At 38.5% G+C, this 12,198-nt stretch overlaps 3 protein-coding genes across 4 annotated transcripts; 1 reads left to right on the plus strand and 2 right to left on the minus strand.

Moving 5' to 3' along the window:
* Positions 1-897: 897 nt before the first annotated feature.
* LOC111797687 (putative GTP-binding protein OBGC2) lies at positions 898-4,459 on the minus strand. Of its 2 annotated transcripts, XM_023680784.2 has the most exons (10): positions 4,299-4,459; positions 3,628-4,103; positions 3,310-3,401; positions 3,135-3,218; positions 2,879-2,956; positions 2,442-2,642; positions 2,247-2,354; positions 1,963-2,037; positions 1,620-1,831; positions 898-1,300 (listed from the first exon to the last, which is right to left on the minus strand). In XM_023680784.2, exons 1-10 carry the CDS (start codon positions 4,379-4,381, stop codon positions 1,204-1,206), a joined length of 1,506 nt encoding a protein of 501 aa, XP_023536552.2. In that variant the 5' UTR covers positions 4,382-4,459; the 3' UTR covers positions 898-1,203. The 2 variants fall into 2 exon arrangements, with proteins under 2 accessions (XP_023536552.2, XP_086980765.1); XM_087124639.1 differs by lacking the exon at positions 2,879-2,956.
* A 586-nt stretch (positions 4,460-5,045) lies between these two features.
* LOC111796562 (uncharacterized) lies at positions 5,046-8,224 on the minus strand. The gene is made up of 7 exons (XM_023679235.2): positions 7,976-8,224; positions 7,153-7,294; positions 6,603-6,750; positions 6,401-6,476; positions 6,136-6,247; positions 5,908-5,999; positions 5,046-5,508 (listed from the first exon to the last, which is right to left on the minus strand). The coding sequence occupies exons 1-7, from the start codon at positions 8,006-8,008 to the stop codon at positions 5,464-5,466; spliced, it is 648 nt and encodes a 215-aa protein (XP_023535003.2). The 5' UTR covers positions 8,009-8,224; the 3' UTR covers positions 5,046-5,463.
* Positions 8,225-11,127: 2,903 nt separating this feature from the next.
* Positions 11,128-12,152, plus strand: LOC111797602 (thioredoxin H1-like). The gene is made up of 4 exons (XM_087124640.1): positions 11,128-11,364; positions 11,455-11,548; positions 11,621-11,743; positions 11,821-12,152. The coding sequence occupies exons 2-4, from the start codon at positions 11,462-11,464 to the stop codon at positions 11,890-11,892; spliced, it is 282 nt and encodes a 93-aa protein (XP_086980766.1). The 5' UTR covers positions 11,128-11,364; positions 11,455-11,461; the 3' UTR covers positions 11,893-12,152.
* Positions 12,153-12,198: the final 46 nt, after the last annotated feature.

Genomic DNA, 12,198 nt, shown 5'->3' on the forward strand with positions numbered 1-12,198 from the left:
GTAACTTTGTAATGCAAGTTGGGGTCAGGCCATCATTTCATGACACTAGATTGGACGAGAGAGTTGGTGGAACAAGGATATCAAACCTCAATAACACTATAGTATTACCTAACTCCTTTCTTTCTTACCAAAGATACCACATTATTAAGCATGTATTGTATGAGAAAACGATACACCACCAACTCTCAATTTAGAACAATATACGACTAGACTTAGAAGATTAGGATGCACGAGATATGGTCTTTCTCCCAACCTAGGATCTATGGGAAAGAAGATCCCACATTGATTGGAGAGAATAACGAGGGACAGCGAGAATGCTGGTTGGGGAGAAGAACGAAACATTTTTTACAAGGGTATGGAAAGCATTCTTTACAGGGTGTGAAAATTTCTCCCTAACAAACACGTTTTAAAAACTTTGAAGGGAAGTCCAAAAAGAATAATATCTGCTAGCAATAGGCTAAGGTACAGACCTTCCCAATAGTATGATATTGTCTACATTAAGCATAAGTTCTCATAACTTTATTATTTTTTTTTTTTTTGTTTCTCCAAAAGGTCTTATTAGCCCCTTAATTAGTCAACGTGGTATTCCTCTCCCAACAATCCACGACCATGTCTCAACTACCATAGTAATATCATAACAGCTTACTGAGTACACAGTTAAGTAGATAGGATGTTTGAAAGGGCTATCATAGAAGGCTTATACTAATTCAAAGTTGGTATCTTTTTTAGAAAGTATTTGTGGAGACAAGGATTTGGATGTTTGGGGAGTCACTTTTTGAATAATTGCAAACAATGCATCAAAAACCACTTTAATTTGTTGAAAAAAGCAAGCCAAGTACATGTAAAAAGAGACTCATGCAAAAGCACTCCAATTCAAAGCTATAGAGAGAGTGGATATGCTGAAATATCAAGATAAAGTGGATCTGAATGGCAAATAATAATAAGAATAATACACATAATCTTCCCTAATAGCTACCCGAATTGAACCATAAAATGAAATTTCTCATCAACACAGTAAATTGAGTCTTGGAAATATATATATATACACATAAAAAGCTTACCGAGGGCTGAAGCACATCATAGATCCACAAGCAGCTGCCTTCAAAAATGATAACATCCCAAGCGAAATCGATTGCATCATTCTCACTGAGCACCAAGAAATTGAGTGTATTACGAGGGAGGGTAAATGGTATCTGACTTTAGTTAACCACCCGAATTCATCGACACTCCATCGGAATCTCTGCACTTCCTCAACGCTGCTCGAATCTCTTTCAACATTAAACTTATATTAATACCTTTCCTGCAAATGGTACATTGGAGAGGATAATGAAGATTTGAATGGTAAATATTGAGAACAAAAATGTTAATTTTTCAGGACAGATCGAGGGTGAGGGGGAAGAATGAAAATGTTGCACAAAACCAACACTGTCTCCTACTCATAAGCTAACGTTTTAAGCTAGCTATGAACGACATGAGACCGAACATGACGTTTTAGCATTTTAGTTTTAAGTTTCAACCACTGTCCTTAAAACTCAGAACAGGGATTCATTCACAATATCTTATATTAAAGTTTCAAAGCCAAAGAAACAAAGTCTAGACAAGTTAAGAGTAGAACTTACAGAACACTGACGCCTACGACAGAAAGAGGGCGGGGATAGTCTTCAATCTCTCTATCCTGATGACCTGCAACTGGAATTTCCGAAGGAGTTGCAAGATCGCCTTCTGGAAGTGACGATTCTACACTGTTTTCAGACCCCACTTGCACAGGATAAAGATCATCCCTTCCAATTCTCAATATTTTCTCAGTTATGGATGGAAGCCTGTCCCTGGCCTGAAAAGGGTAATTTAACATTTACAGTGTTGCTTTGAAAGTTAATTTCCAATAGAAACAGCAGTAATTTTTCTATTCTTTTTTTTTTTCATGGACAAAGTAAAAGTGAAGAAGATCATGAAAGCACAAACCTCAGGAAGGTCAATCTTATTTAGCACCACAACATACGGCCTTTCAAGGTAATTAGGATTGTACATCCGCAATTCCTGTATAACTCACAAAGAAATACATGATTCTAATTCAATATGATTAACCAACCAACAACACTAATTGATAACAATAGGAGAATATACAATAAGATGTTACGATCATGAGGAGACCGAGGAATGAACCAAAAAGTATCGATAAGAACACGGACAGAAGGACAGCAGGACAGCAGGGCAATTTTCAAAACAAAACAAAGATGAAAGCTTACTTCTCTCACAGTCCTATAGTCATTGACAGGGCTCTCAGCAGCTGCATCGACGACATGAACCAACAGCCGGGTCCTTCTCAGATGTCTCAGGAAGTTACGTCCAAGACCCTAAAGAACATAATAGATTGGAAAATCAAAGCTTCCAAACAAAATTTAAGAGAAAAAAAAAAAAAAAAAAAAAACATTATGCAATACCTTACCCAAATGAGCACCTTCTATAAGACCTGGTAAATCTGCTAAAGTGGCTTCAGATTGATACATTCCTGCTCCTAAACTGGGATCCCCACCAAGGCGTCCAAGGTTTGGAATTAAAGTAGTGAAAGGATAGTCTGCAATATCGGGTTTTGCAAGAGTAATGGCTGCCAGAAGTGTTGATTTTCCAGCATTGGGAAGTCCCTATAACAACAAAAGCAGAAAAACGTTTGTAGTTAGATAAAAACAATTGTAACAAGTAGTTCAAAATCATGACTCAGAACTCCACAAATGGTTCGAACCGCCCTTTCATTTCTGATAGTAGCCATTGAAGATAAAGGGTAAGAGTTGTGATGTATTTACTGGAGAAATTACAGAGGTATGTGACCTGCAGAAAGATAGAAAATAGGGGTAAAATAAAATAAACTGGATGTACTCACAACCAGACCGACATCGGCAACTACCCGAAGAATCAACTCCAAGCTGACCTCTTCCCCAGGTTGACCAAATACCAGAACCTAAAAATAAAGTATTTCTGATTAATAAGTGTCAAACCTATGAAGAGCAGTTTGCAATTGGAAATATCATTGCACCTTTTAACTAATTCTCATGCGAAATTCTTGTTTCTATCTCAAGGAAGGAATTCATTGATAGCTCACATGAATTAATACAAATATAAATGTTCATAACCTTCACCTTATCACTTTCATCTCTCATCACATTGGAGGTCAGAGACATCAACTTTCTCCTTCTACTCTCTGGCGTATCTATCAGGCTTATCTGCAAAAAAATTATACTAAACCTTTTGTAAAAAAATTAATCTCGGTTTAGTAAAAAGTAAACAAAGAAGAAACGTTCATCATACTCATACCCCTCCTTGTCCTCCTCTAGCAACAAGAATCTCATCACCTGGGTGGACCAGATCAGCCAACAATTTCCCTCTTTTACGTTTTATAACAGTACCTACAGCATAAAAACCCATGTATGATCATTACACCAGCAGGCAGAGTAAGATAACAGTGGCAAGGTTGAAAGTGTAATAGATTTCTTAACTAGACCCAATCATGAAGCTCGCAGAAGAAGTAAGTGAAAAATAAGATCCTAAGTATTTCAAGAACTCATTCAATCCATCCCATCTCAATTTAGATTGATTAGCAAGTTTGTACCCAAATCAATACATTATACAGACCTATAGGAACAGGAATGCGCAGAGTTGGGGCAGCAAATCCATTGTGCAATTGGGAGGTCAAAACGCCCATTGCATCAACATTGCCACCACGTTTTGCATTATACCGGCTCTTGGTGTGGAATTCCAGCAGTGAGTCTTTCCCCTCATCGGCATAAATTACCACATCTCCACCACGGCCACCCATGGGAAGAATTAGAGACCCATCAAAGTCCCTTTTATACAAACTTTTCTTCTTCGCCTTCTCCTTCTCCTTCCCATGTTTTCCTTGGGACTTGCCTGTTTGTTGGTTGGGCATACTAAGAACTGTACCATGTCCTCCATCTCCTGAACGAACTGTTATGATAGCCTGATCAAAATACTTATGAGGTTCTTTTGTTAACGTAGCTGGGTTAGCGGAAGAGTCCACCACCCTAGCTAATTTGCACTTAATTGAGCTGTAGCTCAAATACCCAGACAAACTTCTGTTTCGGTAACGCCTATGGATAACAAAATTAATGAGTTATTGTCAAACAAACGTAGAAGCTTGTATAAGAAATGGTAAAGCAGATGTCGTGTATGTGTACAAAGAACTAAACGCTGCCACTACAATTGAAGAACAGAAATATGACAAGAGCTCACGCGAAGAAAATTCATTGAGCAGAAATTGAGGTTAACAGAGAGTAGAACCACACCTCTTTGGGAAGACGCTAAAGGAGAAGCTCATGTCATGAAGAACAAACGAGGGAGACGACGGAGGAGAAACAATTGACAACATTATCCCGAAAAACGGAAATGTTTCAGAGTTGGGAGTTGGGATCTTCTGCAGAATCACGAACAAGTTAGGGAGCTTGCCGCCAATGAGCCCATGACGTAACTGGACACTTGACATTCTGGTTGCTTCAATTTTCCATGTTTATGAAAAAGGCCCAATAACTTTATTTGAGCCCAAATATCTAAGCCCAATTTCTACTCGATTTTGAACCAAAGGTGACCTAGAAAGACTGAGAGAGAATAATAACGTATTTTAAATAAACCAAAAATTCAGATTAATTTACTAATTTAGGACGAAGGACAAAATGAATCCTCATTTATTTTGTGACAAAATTTAACTTCGGATAAAGAAGAGAAGGAGAAAATTTAAATTCGGATAAAGAAGAGAAGGAGATCTTAAAGCATTCTCACAATTAATCTTCTGCAAAGTTCTCCAATTAATCGTAAAGCATAATTATCATGATTAGGATTAATACTCTAATCATCCATGAGATAATTTGTGCATAATTATTGTGATTAATAATTCATAATTATCGTGATTAATAATTTTAACTATTCTTGAAAATTAATTCCACCCTTAGACATATTAACACCTAAGTTAAAACTCACCCCTTGACAATCAATTTCACATACTTTCCATAAGACGATTCTTCTTTGAATCTGTAAAGTATTCGATAAAAAAGTAAGTCATATTCTTGAAGTCCCAACGAGGGTCTAAGCGTATCTTATGACAACAAATTAAAGCTTCTCCCATGTTCCTCCGTGCCCAAACCGGACAAACCGGACTATGACTGAGCCAATATCTCGATACACATAAATTTTGGGAAAAAAAACAAAACAAAAGAAAAAACCAAGCAGCAAAATTAGAGACAGCATGTACAATCACAATACAAGGCATTAGAACAACTAGGTCACCAAAGTGAAAGGAAGCTTTTGCTCAGGGGACCTGGATGACTCAGTTTACGGCCTACACGGCACCTAAAGCATACAAAGAGAAGACCAAACTTCCATACCACAGCTGTGGGTGGCAACAAGATCAGAAGCTGGATGCATCTCGTTGCTGTGAGCCAGAACGAACTCTTTGAATTAGCTCTTCAGAAAATCCCTCAAAGAAAATGATTGAAGCCCATCCTGCAAATCCAGAAAGATTAGTTATCCACATGTCTCTTAAGTCTTAACATGGAATTCTGTTGAGTAATAATCATTTATAAAACATCTAGTAATCGAAACAAGAAGCTAATAACCTTAAGAGAACCAAGTCTAAATTTCAGAAATAATTCGAAAGCATTAATTGTTCAGGAAAAAGACATGATCCTTGATTAAAATTACTTGTCTGGCACAATTAGCATCAGTGAAAAGCATACTACAAATAAACCAAATCAATATAGTCAACCGGACCATCTGTTGCACATTACTGAAACAGATGGCACATTGAAACAATTGATAATAAATACACACATGTTAAGACATGCACACACGCACATACATGCATACACAAACCAGAACATAAATTTACAACGTGCAGATTACCGTGCCTAACTCTTGGCTTAAGGAGTGTCTAACTACAGTCGCCTGCTTGATCAGCCTTTCCATTGCTGTATAGCTCGGCAAATTTCCATGCGCTAATATCGACCCAGACACAGGAATACAGAGTAGAACACACAATATAGGAGATTAGATTTAAAATCTGTATTGCACCTCCCTTGTAGCATTATGGAAAATGTCAAATAAAGCCACGAAATGAAAGTTGGAACAAACCAAGAATTGCTCGATTTAGACTTTCTGCTACTCTTTGCCGATAATCCACGCTAAGAAGATGAAATATTGGAGATTTCTCTGGTTCTTCATAAGCAAGGAGGGCCATAAAATCCTACAATGGCACAATGATTAGTATTTCAAGCTTTTCTACATGTTTACGTAAGCTGGTTCAGCCTGCTGAACAAAGAAATGATGGGGAAAAAAAGATAAAATGAAATGCCAGAAAAGATAAGAGGATATCCTAAGTCAGGATACAGCTACGCACTTCAAGTTTTTCCACATATTTATGTAACTTCCCAAAAGGGGCAAGCTTGACCTGAGCAAATTCCAGGGCCATTGTGCTGTCATGTAAACAAACAAGAATGAGGATAAAACATTATAACCTGTTATACAGAATGCCCCATCAAGAATCAGGAAATGGGTAATGAGGTTAAGATAAGATACGTAAATGATGGCGGGGGGCTCACCATTTCCTAGAGCATACAAGTTCAACAAAATGAAGGCTTAAAAGATCAAAATGCAGGTCCTCATTATTCTCAAGTAAACCCTGTGCTAACTCTTCTGTTAACTCAATGGCTTTAAGTGCATTCCCTTCTACTGCAAAATCATAAATTCCTGAAAACACAAAAAGTTACCATCGGATTCAAAAGTTTTAGATCAAATTTTGAGGAAATATAAAATCAGATTTAGTGTTCAACAAACAAATTTGAAGTTACGCTAAGCTCAAAGATTATAAATTTTAAATGCATATCATTAAGATTGTTTGAGGGAAATCAGTATCCAAGCTGAGTTGCATTGCAGTGAATTTATTTCTAAACTCAAGGCCACTTAAGACAGTGGAAATAGAACATCGTTCCTTACAAGAGATTTCTAAGATAAGTCATCAGGAGTTATACCAGAAGAGTATATCTATAAACAGGAAACGACCAAATCAATATCATTCAGATGTAAATTTATATTTGTGCAGCAAGAAACAGTCAGAATTCCCAAATAGCAAGAGAGGAAAATTTCACCAACTTTTTCTTTTTTCCATGTGAACAAGATAATCCGTGTGCTGCTTAAGCCCAGTACAATTAGCGAACGACTCTGCAGTTTCTTTATAACAGTTATGAACAAGGTACGATAGAACAATGTTCTGAATATCACCATCATTGATAGCCTGTCATAAAATGTGAGAAAAATGTTCTTAGAATGCACAACAAGTAAATAAGATTAACAATAATCAAACTGGTCAGAACCATTGTGGTAACAAATATCAATTTCTTATTCACTTATAACAAAGTTTCAGAGGGTGATCGCACAAGAAAAAATGAACTTAGAAATTAAATATTATTCTACATCCAAAGGGAACCAGACAAGGAAATTTCTCACTTAGAAGCAAACAACCTTGTGCCATCTGAGCTCAATAGCAATTCATGAAATGTCTATCCAATTGCATACTCGTCACCACATAAACAAGTAACCAGTAGATTACTAAAGCGTCGGACACTAACGCAAACAGAAAATGATTGTCCGATATCCGATGCCAGACACTAGTTTCTTTAAACAAGCAAATAAATATTAACAAGAATAGAAGTGAACAACGAACTGCAATTTCAATTGTTTCACTAGTCCTCGTTTGAAGTGATAGAGCAATACCGTTAGAAAAATGTATTTGTGATAGCAAGTGAAAGAAAGTCAAGGGTCCAACTAAAACTTCACAAATTGACCAAGAAACAAAGTAACAGAGCAATGGCGATGAAACAGCCCAAAAATGAGCAAGTGCTTCACTAATCTGAAGAGAATAAGCAATGAAGTTCGATGAGTTCTGTATCAGAAATTGAGAGGAAAACGAACTCACGATGAGGTCGTAGAGAGGAGGATCGACGTCCATGATTACCCGTACGCCGGCGAGAAATGGAGCAGTTGAGTGATTGAAAGGCTATGTTAACAGAGCGGTGGAGGAGGAGAGGACCACGATTTGTGAGTCGCCGTTGCGAAGAGGAGGAAGATTTTCCATGGACTTCGATCTCTCTAATCGGCCCCCTTCGTCTTGGACTTCCGCGCTACGAAAATGAAAATGATCCGACTCCGTATCGGAATTTTTTGCAGCCCTATATTCAGTTTTTTTAACCGCGAGTTTTGTTCACGCGCCCCGGCAAAAACTTCCGGATAAGATAGACGACAGACGTTACAGCGTCGACCATTTTTTAAAATTTTATTTTTACCTCAACCAATTAACTTTCGTTTCACCCAAAACGTTTACAAATTATTTTTTAAAATACCAAGTAGAGATTATTTATCATTCTTTTAGAAAATAACTTAATAATCCAAATACATAAAGAATCTATTTATCTCAACCAATAAAATTAATTTATGAATACTAAATATTGAACTCAAATAAATTTAAACACAAAAAAACGTAAGCAATCTTGTTAATAAGTTGTAAAGTTTTTAATTCTTACTTCGATAATGTTATATGTGAAAAAATAAAAAACATTCTTCTATAGTCACATATTTTTGTCCTAACTAATTTTACAGTCACATATGAAAATTGGGCTTGAAACATTTGGGTAATAATCTAGATCGTTGAAATGGAATAACAGGTCCCAATTTCAATTTTTGCCTAATATTTTAACGATTTTCTACTTCAATAGTATATTGAAGCATGTAAATATCCCGTATATAAATAATTTAGTCTTCAAAATCCCAATTGGACCAAGATCTGCAGAATTGGGGATGGACCAGGCCCATCAATTTAACGGGCCAAGCCCAGGTAATTTAACTCTCCGATACTATCAAATCCAAAGTTCGTCGGCCTTTCAGTAATACAATACGGGAAAAACCAGTTGATGACCCTTTATGCTCCTTTATTATTAAAGCTGCATCACATATAAAATCAGCATATTTGCTCAATTTTAATTGTTATACTTGAAGAGAGAAACGCCATATACCATTGAATTCAAATAATAAGCTTAAACTGCAGCAAGAAAGAGGGAGAATTGGACAAGGCCACTGCTCAACTGAAGGAAAAAACTTGAAAACAGGGAGAGGCAAGAGTGTCCCAGAAGAATTGATACCTGACTTGCTCAGGTGAGCTCATTTACAGGGTCCAGGTCCATCGGTTGACTCATAAAATTCATCAAGATTCACATCTAAGTGCATTTGGATGGCTCACTATGCAGGATCTTTAACACAAGTAAACAGTTTTACGAGCATAAAATCTGAAATTTCCAGCATGAAGAACTCAAGCAAAGCAGTAGACCAAGCAAAATGCACATCCAAACAGTGAGGAAATTAGAAAAGGAAACATTATAAATAATCAACTCTGAGTTCATAATATGTTCTTGCTTGAAGCTGCTTATTTGGGCATGACCAAAAATGAACAGAGCAGACCACATGATTATAAACCAGATAGCTGTATCGTCCCAACCATCAAGAAAATGATATGGTCCAACCTTTGGGGCTTTCAAGGAAGGCATGGTGAAGCCAGATGATCAAAGATCCTCACCATCCACTCATCCCTTTCCTGAACGACCTCCATAGATAATAGTCTAATCCAAGCAGAAAGCACATTCCAAATTCAAGTTCTTCGTGAACTTTCTTCAAATAATTCACCTAAACCCTTAAGATCATGTGCAATTTCTATATCGAGTATGTAAACATTGGTATACCAGATGAAGCGAATTCAATTATATATCAAAATTTACAGCTTTAATATCATCCGTCCCTCGTATAAAATACGGGTAAAGGCAAGCAAAAATTAAGCATTACCTCCAATTTGCTTCCTTGTGCTTCAACAATCTAGCTTAATCACTCTCCAATCTCCATAGATAGTTCTCAGACTTGCATTCTAACTGTTAGACGGGAACACATCTTTAACAGCAGAAGCGGCGGTCAAGTAATTAAGAGTGTTTTTCAATGTCTCTTTCTCCCGTTTCAGCCTCGCCGCCGTATCCTCCAATTCGAGCAACGCCTGCTGCTCTCTAGGCGCACCTTCAAACGTGCTTCCGACGAAGAACGAGAAAGGAGTTGGGAATAAATTCCTTCTCAAATCCTGAACCTCTTTCTCCGGCTTACCACTCAACCGGTTCGACAATCGAATCACGTCCTTCATGTATGACTCTACCTCGTTCGCCAACGCATCCAAATCCTCTTCTCCACGGTCGGACGGCCGGTCCTCGAGCCATGTAACTTCGGCGACGAGATAAGGTTTCGTCCGAACAAGATTGGTGACTCGAAACCGCTCTTGGCCCTTACAGATAAGGAAGAATCGGTCGTCAACGAGTCGCTCGTGTTTGACGACCTCACCAACGCATCCAACATCCGTTGTACCAGAAACTGCATCGGTGTAAATTACTCCAAAGCGAAGATCAGTCTGAAGCAGAGTGTGCATCATCATCCGGTAGCGAAACTCGAAGATCTGCAGAGGAAGAATAGCGCCGGGGAAAAGAACGAGAGGAAGGGGAAATAGCGGAAGCTCAACGTGATCGCCGGATTTGGGAGAGCCGGTGTGATGTTTTTCCGGGAAAGATGAAGCAGAACACTTGAGCGTATTGGGCTTGTGGCAGCGGTGGCGAAAGGCGGCAGCAGAAGAGAAGAATCTAGGGCTAAGGGTTAAGGTAGAAGAAATTGTGTTGGGATTTAAAATGGGATTATGGGACAGAGACGAAGAGGAAGAGGAAGGAATGAGCTGAGGAAGCGCCATTGAAGCACTGCCAGTGTTCCCAAGTGTTTAGATAAACCAAAGCAAATTGTTTGCTTGCTTGTCGAGAGCCTGTGTGTTGAGCTCTCTGCCTCACAAAAATCAAACTCCCCCAGAAACTAAAAATATTTACTCCCAATTTCCATCGGTACCATTTTCATTGGGCTCATCTAGGCCCAGTATTCGTTGATAAGCCCATACCAAGCCCATAATACATATTTGGAGGCCCAACAACTTTGGGCTACGTGTGAATGCCTAGAGATCGGATGGTGCGAATGATATGCTTACATCGTTTCGCACCGCGGTGCGAAGTAAAACCGCAAAATCTGAATCTTTGATGCTTCTTCTCCTTTTTGCTTTCATCTTAGTTGTGTTTGGTCTGTCGAACGCACTTCCGTCGTCGGGCGTTTCAAGAATTTTGTTGTAGGAGCTCTCGATGCTTTCCCAATGGTTCGATTCCATATGCACCGCAAATGAGGCTTCCCTATTGCTCGTTCATTTCCATGTCTTCTTTTACTTCTACCGCTTTAAATTGAGCCATTTAGGTTTGTATTTGTTCAGTTCTCTCGTTGGACGACCAACTTACAGAGACGAGCAGTTTCAATTTAAAATTCTCTTTGATTTTGTGTTTTAAGATAGAACATGGCGGAAAACAGCGGAGTGATTACGTGCCATACCGTTGGATCATGGAAGCAGCAGCTCCTCAAAGGAAAACAATCCAATAAACTGGTACTGCTTGATTCTAAATCTATTAGTTTCTTCATGTGTTCTTCCTCTTCTTAAACAATTTCAATTCTACAGATTGTCGTGGACTTCACTGCCGCATGGTGCGGTCCCTGCCGTGCCATCGCTCCAGTTTTTGCAGAGTTGGCTAAGAAGATGAGTAATGTTATATTCTTGAAGGTCGATGTTGATAAATTGAATGTAAGTTGATTCAAGCCCTGCCCTGCAGAGATTTTCCCTTGTTTCATGTTCTTGAAGAATGGGAAGGTGGTGGCCAGGTTTGTCGGTGCAAGAAAATATGCATTGCAGAAGATTGTTTTACAGCATGCCTAATGGGAAGTCTATGTTGAGGAGATACCATCATCTGTTCTTTGGATTTCATTTGAAGAGAAAGGTGCCACCTTTCCCCAGTTGGTAATAAATTGATGCTTTTGGTCAGCACAACTTTAAATACATTGATCGTTCCGAAGGGAAAGCTCAAAAAGAGCAATATCTGCTGGCGGTGAGTTTGAGCCGTTACAAATAGTATCAGAACCAGACACCAGGTGGTGTGCCAGTGAGGGCGTTGAATCTCAAAGGAGGTGGACACTGGGCGATGTGCCAGTGAGGACATTGAGTCCCGAATGAGGGTGTAGATTGTGAGATCTCATATCGGT

The sequence above is a fragment of the Cucurbita pepo genome, chromosome 6, assembly GCF_057944985.1.
Source record: "Cucurbita pepo subsp. pepo isolate OVF chromosome 6, ASM5794498v1, whole genome shotgun sequence".
NCBI classification, from domain to species: domain Eukaryota; kingdom Viridiplantae; phylum Streptophyta; class Magnoliopsida; order Cucurbitales; family Cucurbitaceae; genus Cucurbita; species Cucurbita pepo.